Source organism: Microtus ochrogaster, unplaced genomic scaffold, assembly GCF_000317375.1.
Source record: "Microtus ochrogaster isolate Prairie Vole_2 unplaced genomic scaffold, MicOch1.0 UNK156, whole genome shotgun sequence".
Classification (NCBI taxonomy): Eukaryota; Metazoa; Chordata; class Mammalia; order Rodentia; family Cricetidae; genus Microtus; species Microtus ochrogaster.
In genome coordinates, this window is record NW_004949254.1 from 153,828 (window position 1) to 165,898 (window position 12,071).

The 12,071-nt window shown below is 42.8% G+C and overlaps 1 protein-coding gene across 1 annotated transcript in view; it reads left to right on the forward strand.

Annotated features, from left to right (window-relative positions):
• The window catches only part of LOC101988532 (regulator of G-protein signaling 5), a 38,368-nt gene extending 34,372 nt beyond the window's left edge, over positions 1-3,996 (forward strand). The window contains exon 5 of the mRNA XM_005372014.2: positions 352-3,996. Coding sequence (XP_005372071.1) covers positions 352-513 — 162 coding nt within the window. The 3' untranslated portion in view covers positions 514-3,996. The remainder of the gene's footprint in view (positions 1-351) is intronic.
• The last annotated feature ends 8,075 nt before the right edge of the window (positions 3,997-12,071 follow it).

Sequence of the window (12,071 nt, forward strand, 5' to 3'; positions counted from 1 at the left end):
AAAAAAAAAAAAAAAAAAGACAAAAAAGCCTCTTACCAGAGATATGATCTTGAGCCACTTAACTTGTAGATATATTCTTAGGTTATTGAAGGATGAAATAGCATATGCATAGATTGGCTACAGGTGGAGGCCACCTGGTAGATGTCTAATGCCAGTTGCCTCTGAATCCGAGTCACGTGATCGCTGCAGCATCAGCTTCCTCACCCCACTGCTTCTGAAACAGCAGTGGCCTTTCTCCCTTTGCATGGCATCCCTTTGTCCTTGTCTTGCTGGTGAGAATCCCGCCGCTCTGGCCCCTCAGCCAATCCTGAAGCCTACGCTGACTCAGTGACCCTGTTTCCTGGCCCGCAGGTGAACATCGATCATTTCACTAAAGACATCACCATGAAGAACCTGGTGGAACCGTCCCCGAGCAGTTTTGACCTAGCCCAGAAAAGAATCTACGCCCTGATGGAGAAGGATTCGCTGCCCCGTTTTGTGCGCTCCAAGTTTTATAAGGAGCTAATCAAGTAGTCAGCTGGTCAATTGTCAGATTACCAGGCTTCAAAAATCACCCTGTGAGTTGACATCTATCCTCTGTAGTAACACAGCATCTCCCAAGCACCTGCACATTTTCCCATAGCAGCTTTGCTCCAAGGTACCCCAAAAAAGGCAACCCCTAGACTGTTGCCATTTCTTTCACTCATGTTGGTTCAGATGTGGATTTGTGGTCTACTAAAGGCCTTTGCTTCCATCTCTTCCTTCTGACTGCTTTGTAATGAAGATCTGTCCACCAAGTTTCTGTCAGCCCGAGTCACAGAAAAATATACTGCTTACCATAAAGTCATCTGTGAAAAGAATAGGTGTTAGATTGCTCTTTGAACCAGGCTGAAAAGAAAACGGTCCCCTTTCAAGCGCATTTGACTGGTCTTGTTTATTGTTTTAATTCTCATCCTCTAACGATTTCTGAATTCAGTCAGTAAAAAGCAGGAAGCTGCTTAAAGGGCAACCACCATTCGATTTTTAAGCAAGTACCTTGTTTCCCACACTGGCCTCTCGTTCCTAGCGTTCCTTTACACATTCTAAAGAGGAGCTACAATGCATAGAGTAGGCTTTGCAAAGCCAGCCTGAGCCCAATCCATTTCAGTTCAGCCCTTACACCTCCAAACCACGAGGAAAAAAAGTCAACCTTCGCCTCTCCCAGTTAGAAATGCTAGTACCCAAGAATCTGATTGGACTGTTTGGAAAAAAACTTTTCTGACTTTAAATATTTTCTTCATATTAATTGAAATAGCAAAATGTCTAAAACTGTCCAGAGAGGTAACTCAGTGTTTCACACTCACCCAGGTGGCTCCTGTTTGGGGGACCTCAACTGACTATTCTTACAAGCTGTGTGAGTGGCCACGCTTGTCCAAGGAGGATGAGGTGTGGGAGTGGGGGTGAGACGCCTCAAGGGCTGTGCCCTGGGGCTAAGAAAGAATTCAGGAAGGCATGCTTCTGCAGCCAACAGCAGCATCATATATCCATATATCTGCCGTATCTCTATATAATTTCAAATTTAAAGCAATATAAACACATGTGTATTCTTCTAACATCTAAGGCAATAAATGGGCGGTAAGTATTCTGGCTCCAAAGGAGAGGCCAAATGTATTAAGATTGGCCTGGAAACTTTCTGGAGGAGAAAAAAAAAAAAAAAACCTCTCTGTGTTAACAGCAGTTTCCATGGCAACGAGAAGAAAACACATTCTTTTAAATATGAGAAATTAGAAAAAGTAGGATGACCTCTGGAGGAAAAGAATTCATAACACTTATTTAGCATCCCCCCGCCTCCTCCCTGCCTCCCCCCCACCCCAGTTTCCCTTGAGCAAATTGCCTGAGAAAGTAGGAAACTTAGTGTGTGAGCCCCAGAGTGCTTGTGTCTCATGCTTCTGAGCACAGCCACAGCCGAAAGTGGGTCTGGGATGTAGGAAAGTGTCGGGACTAAATTGTGGTCAGTGCACAGAAGGATTCGCTTCTCGTTCTTGAAGGAAGCCTACGGTTAGCCTCAGACCTGACCCATAATTTGGGCTTCTGTCTGAGCTTGATATTGTTCTGGATTGAGATTGATATTTAAATCAAATCGGCAAAAAGAAGCCATCCTTCCAATAGTAACTGAGGAGGCTGTGTCTTATGTTTGTCTGTTAGAACAGGGCTGTTTGTGTAAACAGACTCATGTGTACACACACACACACACACACTCACACACACACACACACACACACACACACACACACATTTTCTCCTATATAGATGATACCTTTTGAAAGGCAGAACCAAATGTATGGAAGTATTTTTCTCTTTTCTCATACTCCAAGCACCACCACACTTAACTGTATAAATTGAACTTTAAGCAGGTTTTCATTTCAAATGCATTAGGTGAACTTCATCAAAAAAAGTTTTATTTTAATCCCATTTATGGACTTCACTGGACTGTGTTCTCTGTGTAAAATCCTTTTCAACAAGAAGAGTTTGACTATTCCCTGAAGAGCAGTAGATCTCCCTTAGCAAACCAATTAATAAATTAGTAAGCACTCCTTTCTAGGAATTTGCCAAATGATGCCATTATACAAGTGGTGGTTTAAGAATTACCTAGGTGGCTAGTTCATTTGTAAGTGACTTTCACTCCTGAAACTGAGTACCCTACCAGGCGTTTCCTTCACTTCCTGGGAACTTAGCAAATTTGGAACACAGGGACACATGGAGAAGGAGAATAAAGCAGAAAGGGACTAGCAACGAAGTAAGCACCGGTTGGTCCTGTAAAATCAGCCCACTGGCTGGGAAACACAGAGGGACAGCCCAGTGTGAAAGATGACCAAAGTGCATCTCGCTGTCTTCCTGTGGGTTTGCAGAGAGGTTTCGGGGCTCACAATGAGGCAGGACAAGGATGTTCATCTTAAGATCCTACAGGAAATTGATTAGAGACAAGAACAACTATGGAGGGTGCATTCCCATGGAACTTGTGGGTGCCAGAGAGCAGGGAGTGGAGAGGTCAGTCTGGAGCATCCAAGCATCCAAGCCTCAGAGCTAGGGAACTCTAGGCAGGTTTGGGATATAAAGTCTTGGAGTGTAGGCTCCCAAGCATTGAGTCTCTCTATTCTACCTGCATTCTAGCATCCATTTAATGTTCTCTTAGTACAAAGCCCGATGGTGAACGGTTTAAAAGCTACTTCTCGTGTTAAAGACACTTCTAAGTAAGTCCAGTGACTAAGGAGAGGAATTGATAGCCAAAGAAGAGCTTTTTGTAGCCCCAGAAAACCATCTTGGAACGGGAAAGGTTGACTTTCCCCACTGAGGAAATATCCGGGAAACTAAGTGAAAACTTATGAGAGTGAGTGATTAATACAGCACACATTCGGAATCTTTGGAGTTTTAACCTTGTTTAATTGCTTAATGATAATCATACTCATCAAGTAGAGAAGCTATGTAGCCATCTGACTCATATCCAGTTTAACATGTTTCGTACCTATTCCCTTGTCTGACATACATGCCTTTTCCCTCTTCGCTCACTTCCCCTTCTCCCCTCCCTGTCTGAAATGCTGTGTCTCACTGTTCTTCTGTAATAATAAACATGTTAAGAGCACTTCAGTTCCTACTTAGGAAGAGGCACAGGTGAAAGCATAGACAAAGGACAGCGCTGAGGAATACGCCACAGGAGCAAAGAATTTGGATAATGTATGGCAAATTTTCTGTCTTGAAGTTGTCAGAGTATAAGGAAACTTGGTTTGGTTTTGTTTTTTAATTCTACAACGTGGGAAGTCTTTTGTTTTTTTTAGGGTAAAATGGAACAGAAATGAGAGGTTTATCAAGTCCTGTGCCAGCACTTTTCTCAGAAGTTTTAAATTCTGGACCAATTACGTTTGTTTTCTGATTATTTCCAATACTTTGAGTAATATGTAACTCACTCTTACTGATAATAAAATATTAACCTGTAACAGAAATCACATATCATATCAAATATATATCTATGTAATGGTCTCACATATTCTCTTGGCGTTCGAGCATTCTTTCAAGAAGTAATTTTTTCCTAGGAAAGAATCATTTCTTCCCCACACTGCGTCCCACAGGTGAAGCCTTGATACATGGAAGGGACCTCACCAGGAGTCAATCCCAAAAGAGGCTGCTAAACAAAACTCAGAAAATACACTCGGGAGGCAGAGGCAGGCGGATCTCTGTGAGTTCGAGACCAGCCTGGTCTACAGAGCTAGTTCCAGGACAGGCTCCAAAACCACAGAGAAACCCTGTCTCGAAAAACCACAAAAAAAAAAAAACTCAGAAAATAAAATGAAATATACAAAGTGTCAAACCTTCTAGTGACCCCTTCTCCTTAGGTAGGGGTAGCAATCACCGGTTGCCCCAGCTGTGGTCACTGTTAGAAGCGGGTAGAGGATGTGGGATGTGGGAGGGTAGGTATAGTTTGGGCCCTGTATTAGTCAATGCACATAGCAATCCTTTTCTTTCCACAAACCCCAGAGCCACTAACTTCAAGTCCCGTGATTTTGGATTTGATACTAAGATAGTTTAGACGAGGTGTTAAGGTCACATCTAGTGGAATTGGAACTAGATAGAAGGGCAGAGCTTATGTAAAAAATGAAAAATTAAATGAGAGGAAATCAATAAAGCTAGATTTACCAAGAAGAAGCAAAGATGAGAATGTGGGAAAGAGAAAGAGGAAGAGGGACCTAGAAAGCGGTTGAAGCGAGTTCTTGTTTCTAGTCCCCATAAGGCCCAACTATATTTAATGTAGATGTAATGCCTTTCAATCATTTCAATACCATCTATTTTTTATGATTTTATTATCTTGGATGAGTTCTGAGAGTTTCCCACAAGAAGTACTATTAGTAAAGACCACAGCCACTTCAGGTGGCATTGTTAGCATCACTGTGGAGACAATGGCAGAACAGTTTAGAGATCTGATCAGCTCTCAGATTCCTGATTGGTCACCAGGGTCAGAGGAACTACATGGAGTCTCTTGAAACCTGGGATTCAAGGCTTTAACTTGAGAAAAGCAGGCCAAATGAACCAATGTCCAAGTGAAACCCAATCCTATTGTGTGTCAGGGAAACCAACCCAGATAAGACAGACTCTCCAAACTAGAAAATCTAAGCATTTATTCTTGATGAATATACATTTTCTGAATTGTTGGTGTACCAGTTACTTTGGTATTAGTGTGATAGAACACCATGAGTAGAAGCAACTTCAGGAAGAGAGAGTCTATTTTAGCTTATGGTTTCAGAGACAGGAGTTCATGATGGTCAACTAGAAGCATGATGGCGGCAGCAGGAAGCTGGGAGCTCACATCCTGAACCACAAGCTCAAAGCAGAGAGAACAAACTACAGCAGGCCAATGCTGTAACCTCCCAGGGTCCACCCTAGGGACACACTTCCTCCAGCAAAGGGTCTCCTAAAACTTCACACACAGGACCACCAACTGGGGACCAAGTGTTCAAACACCTGAGATTGTGGGGCACATTTTTCATTCAAAACACCACAATCGGAATACAGCAGTTTCCCCCATGGGTTTTTTGTTTTTTTTTTTTGTCATGGCCTCTGGGTGCAGTTTGTGTTTGAATGAGTCTCATCAGGCCAGGTATTGGTCTTTTCAAATAATAAACTTTTGGGTCAAACCCTACCATTCTTAATGGTTTATTGTTAAATCAATGAAAGACATGGATGATAATTTTATTAAAAGGCAAGCTTATGAGTCCTTGCTCCATGTTTGGCAGGCAGGTTGCCTAGCCAGGTAGCCAGGTCTCTATCATTGAGACCATGTTTCCAAGTTGTCTTCACCATGGGGTATTAAGCTGACTGACATGACTACAACCACGCTCAGGGAAACAGTGCCTCGTGCAACTGGAAGAACTGATATCTCTCTTGAATTATACTGCTAAATGCCCAAAGCCTCTTTGTTCCAAGCAGAATCTCAGAAAACATAAAAGACACTTAAAAGGGTATTAGAGCACCAACAGAAGCTTAAATGACTCTAGTGTGTAGAGACTGATGCTCTTTATTTCCTTTAACTGAACATTTATTTGGATGTCTTAATTTAGCAACCGAAATCCCAACCTACTAAGATTTCTCTATCAATTAACTGACAATGAGTAGGTAGAGGTGATAGGTTTTTGTGGGGGGGGGGGTTTTGTTGTTTTTTTTTAAAATTCAGGTTTAGAAAATTTTGTCACTTTCAGGATGGGGAGCCACCTCTCCTCTCTCTGCAAAGGTTCACTTTAGCTGAGGGACGTGAAGCTGGAGGCATAAAGTCTTGGAGTCTGGCATGGACTCTCCTGCGCAGTCAAATCTCTCCAGTGACCAGTTATACACAGTTGTTACACATAAGGAGACACCCCCACCTTCCTGATGCTTCCACCCTGTCTCTAGGTCATCAGTGAGAAATTTGGGTCTGTAGAGGTCTAGGGAGTTGTCTACAGGTACATCACAGATAATTTCAGCATTCTTCTAGATAATCCAATTGCAAATTTATATTATGCCATATTGACATGTATATCTATACAATACATATATAATATATAACACTTATTATATAAGTACACATTATATATATATATATAATAAAGATGTTCTTAAAGTTGATCTCACAGAAGAAGATGCTAAAGAAATCTGTCTCAGAAAAATGCTAAGACAATTTTCTCAGCTCTCCAGCTACTAGCATTAACAAGCCACTCTTCTGAGTACAAAATAACCCCTTGCAAAGTTGTCAGCCATAGTACTTTAATGTAAGCTGCTCTAACTGGATTGTGCACATTACTTATTTCTTAAAATCTTCCCATGCCACGGAGATGGCTCAGAAGGCTAAGACACAACACAAACCAAAGACTCCTTACTTCAACACGATGGACAGAAAGAACCAACTCCTGAAACATTGACCTCTGACCTTGACACACATGCTACGGCAAAGGCACCTCCCTGCCTCCCAACACACAAGTAAATAAATATTTTAAAACATCTTCCTCAAGACAGCCATAGGATTAGGGGACTCTGATGGGAGGATTGCTTTGGTTGAGGGATGAAAAGTCCTGGTCAATGTTGGCAATCCATATCCACTGTACACGGCCCCATTATTTTACAGTGCCAGGTGACCGATCTAAATTCCAGGGCAGAGAACGCTCTTTTAGACTATTCCTCTAGCCATTACTGTGTTTTACTCCGCTATCTGAAGATGAAGGATTGGATACGTTCTCACACTGTTTCCCACATGTATGTCTCAAGCTGCCACTTGTAACCCACTGTCCATCCCTCAAGAGTTCTCCACTATGCACAAATTCTCACAGGAAGAACAATACTTTCTGAAACAAAGGAGAAAGCAATCGAGAATATTGGATCAGGCTGTTCTGGACTTTAGATAGCTCCCCGTGCTCTGTAGCTTTCCTTAGACACCAGACACAAAAGACAGAGGATCTGGCAGAGTGGAGTATGCAGACCCATTGGGCAGCTTCACTGTTCACTGACTGAATGACACCTCACATACCCAAGCATTAAACTCTCTCAGGGGCTGCGGGTGTAGCTCAGTGGGAAGAATGCATTCCTGGAATGCACAAAGTTCTTGATTCAATCCCCAGGACAACATATACTGGGCTTGGTGGTACATGCCTGGAATCCTAGAACCCAGGGGCAGAGTCAGGAGGACTAGAAGTTCAAGATCATCCTCAGATAAATAGCAAATCTAAGTCCAACCTGTCCTATATGAGACCCTGTCTCAAAAAGAGAAAAGTGAAAACCCAGGCATTGTTGTTAAAAGCAAAGTACAAACTCAGATCAAAAATCCCTAAGTATTGACTGCCTGCCATTTTAGATAATTTAAATCAATGTACAGGGGCGTTGTAGATAGTCTCACGTGGATTCCCTCAGAGACCACTTGCACACTGAACAGGTTATTCTAACTAAAATTTGACTGCTGTGTCTTCAGTGGCTATCATCCGAAGTCTTCAGCTGTCACACATGGGTCTCCAAGCTGGCAAGTCAACCTGCTACCTAAAGCTCTTAAAGCTCCAGCCATGCCAGTCTCTCTCCTGGTCAAGGCCTTTCGTTATGTTCCGCTGACTCCAGCCAATTCACACAGAGACGTTTCTGGAGAATTTATCAAACAAGTGTCACCTTCTCCAGAGACACTGTCTTAATCCCATGCAGACCATAGCTAAGCACCAAGGATGACATCCTTCCAGAACAGTCAGGAAATCCTCTTGGAGGAACGTTAGCAAAATTAAGGTTCTAATTTATGAAAAAAGGCATGCAGAAAAATATTCAGATACCATCTCCTCCTGAATTCCTAGGAAGAGGGACGAATAAAGAACATTGGAATTAGATGGCTTCTACCCTCAGGAAACAATGCTCCTCATGCACAGACATCCAAGGTGAGAAATACTGACTCAGAGAGGAGCAGCAAATGCTGGAACCAAAGAAAAGCGAGACTGTGAGACCATCAATAACCATGGAATCCTCTGGGGACAGTCCCTACTCTGTTCCCTTCAAGATGCCTGCATTGCACTCCCTGGGCTCTGACACTGGCACCTTCTCTAAATAAGTAGGTCAGGCATCCATCACGTTCTTTGTCTCCATGCATCTCCAGCCAATTTTCTAAGCAGCAACTGGAAAACAAGGAAAGTTAATGAATTGTCCAGATTCTTTTCTCTGGCAGGTAACTACTGCGTGACTTTTCATTCAGACACCAGTTCTGCCTCGCAGTCAGGGGTAAACATGGAGGGCAGACTAATCTCACTCATTTGAAGCCCTGCTTGCTTCCTCCAAAAAGGCTTAATGGCGTTGGGGATTTGTTTCTTCCCAGTGTACTCTCTTAGAATGACTAACTGTAAGTAAAGGAAGTAAAACAGCCTATATTTTTAGCTTGTTTGAAGGGGTCTCATATTTTATTAATCAGCATCCAGTAAAGCACTGGCATATGAGGATCAAGGTAGCTGAAATCCAAATAAAACCATTTGTTTAGATCCTAACCCCTCAAATCATGCAACAGACTGAAAGGAGACCTCAAAGATCCAGAAGGCACAGACTGATAAAAACAAAAACAAAAACAATATCATGTCCCTTTGAACTGTAAGAGCAGGCATCAGAAGGCGACCTTAAGGCTGGGATAGTGGCTTTCTAGTCATACTGTCATCTCCATCTGATTGACTCAGTCTCCTGTCGCTTGGACTCACATGATTTGAGCTGGAGGCGGCTGCATTCTTCCTCTCCAGGACCTGAGACAGCACAAATAATTCTTGAGCTGAATCATTTTACCCTTCTGTATTCCGTAGCACAGAGAAGTGATCCAAAGTAAATGACGTTAGTGATACAAGAGGTTTGTAACCTGTGAGACAAAACTGCCTCTGGGCTCCCTAATTGGCCCGTTTGTTTCTCTCGCTTTCTATTCTCGTCTTCTTTCATTTACTGTGATAAACACGGTAACCAAAAGCAACCAAGGGGAGGAACAGATTTGTTTGGCTTATACTTCTGGGTCATGGTCCAGTTTTGAGGGAAATCAGGGCTTAAGCTCAAGCAGTTCTTGAAGCGGAAACCACAGAGCACCGTTGCTCATCGGCTCATCCATAGACTCAAACATAGCTGGGTTCCTTCTATAGCCAAGGACCACCTACACAGGAAATGGTGCTGTCTACAGTGTGCTGGGTCCTCCTAGGTCAATTAACAATCAAGACAACCTCCCACAGACATGTCTGTGAGCCAATCTGATCTGGGTAGTCTCTCAATTGAGACTACCTTCTCAGGTTGTGTCAAGTTAACAGTTAAAGCTAACTAAGGCACCTTCTTTCTGGCATGGATCATTAAGGTCCAGTCAGAGAAAGAGGTACTTCATTAGTTATTATCAGGAGAAAGAGCAAATACAACAGGTCATCATTTCTGTCTTACTACTGGTCCCCAACGGCAAGCTACAAGAAGCCTGAAGCTGTGTTTTGTTCATTACACAGAGCTGCAAGCAGTTGCCTGGTCTACCAGATGTCTGCTGGAGATGCCTCAACTCTTTAGCTGTAACTATTCTATGACTTCATCATAACTACTGCCCGTGCAGTTTTCCCTGACTTTATTTCACTTGGTCACCACTATAATTTGATGAAGTGAGTGGATAGTATTCCAAATGCTTACTTTACATTCACAATAGTCTGAAGCTTAGAAATGTAAAGATTGTGCAAAGCCACATTGGCAATACCGGCAGAATTAACATGGATGGCACAAGAGAGATGGGGGCTGGGCCCTGTGGCCAGAGTGCTCTTTCTATTCTGTCTCAGTCTCTTTCTCTCTCTCTTTTCTTCCCTGCTTCTCTTTTGTTTCTCTTTTTGAGGCAGATCCTTGCTCTATAGCTCAAGCTGTTCTCAAACTGGTTGTGCCCTGATACTACGTCATCAGTGCTGGGCTTGTGTGCTCCTTGCCCAGCTTCGGAGCTCATTTTCTTATGTCAGATTCTATGTATTGCTGTCAACGAATTTAATATTCACAGTATTGGCCTGGTTATACAAACTGGAAGCTCCTGAATGGTGTCTGAGTGGTAACTATGTATTGGTGATCCATTGTAGACATGAGTATAAGTATACAATAGTTGATATAGCTTTTTTCATTAAAAGTCTTTCTCATTTAGGGTACCACCAAGAAAGCTCCATGGAGAAAAGCACTTGAGACTAAATCTGACAACCTGAGCCTTGTCCCTGGAATTCACGTGGTGGAAGGAGAGGCCCAATTCCTGAAAATTTTCCTCTGACCTTCACAGATGTAGCTTGGCATATCTATCACCATCAAATAAATGCAATTAAAATGTTTAAATAATGAAAACATTTCTCTCTGGAGCTGGGGAGATAGCTCAGTGGGTGTCAGATGCCCTGAAGCTGGAGTATAGAACTCAGATATTTTGCTGGGGTAGCCAGCCATCTCTCCAAACTTCCAGCCATTTCTCCAGACCCCACAAAGTGAACTGTATAAGGATTTTTACTCCATTTTTCTCATGAGGAGCTAAGACTCAAAGAAAGTCAGAAGTGACCCCAGACCCACAGCTGGAGAAGAGCAACACACCCAGAGTGTTCTCTATTTCTTTTACTTTGATTTCTCCCCACTTTAAACCTCAAAACAGGACATTTTGCAATGAAGGAAGCTGAGGATTTTTTAGGTATGCAGTGGCATAGAGCTCTGTGTTCAGGCTGCCTCTTCTGATTTCCCCACCGGAATAACTGTTCTTAGTACTCCAGTCTTCTGTAGAAGACCATGATCACCCATCCTTACAGAATGTCACCTCTGGGACTCCTAGGAAATCATATATTCTTCGAGCATAAGGAGGCATGGGCATACTGAGAGCTCCAAGGTCAAATATGACCTTGATATTTCCATGAGAGCTGCCATGTCAAATATGCTCTTGTTCTCCTCCTAAGTGCACTGGTCCGATGCCGTGTTTCTCCCAACTACATTCTGACTTTGCCCAGACACCATGTTTATATTACTGGAGTTGTGGTAGTCAATCAGCAGCTGTAGGAAAACACATTCCTAGGCTCTGGAAGGAAAACGGCTCAATTTTCTGGATCATGAGCAATCACTGGAACAAGTTACATTAAGCCAAAAAACAAAACAAAACAAAACAAAAAACAAAACAAAACCTTGTAGGGAATGGCAGTCTAGAAGAATAAACACAATGGTCCCAATTTGATCGTAGATGATCAAATCCCAGGGCTTTTCACATTTAAACCTTTGCCCTAAACTCAGCTATTTGCAGTTACCTGCTATGTGTACATGAACTGGGTCCTTACCGTGTTGCAGGCTCTATGCTAGCTAGGGATATAGCCGTGAAGAAATCTCAGTCTCTGCTCTCTGGGGAACTGGGAGTGTTGAGAAGATCCATGTACAAATGGAGTGACAATCTGAAGAGATAAATGACGTGCTGAAGCTCACAGGGTGGAGATCCTAGAGAAGGGAGCCTTCAGGTGACCTCTTTGTGCAGTCAGCCCTGTGAGTGCATCTCAATGTGTTTCCAGCATCACGCTGCCACTACTGTTTACTTCCCACTTACGGGAGTTAGACAGGTACTGGAGTGCAGACGACCACGCCCA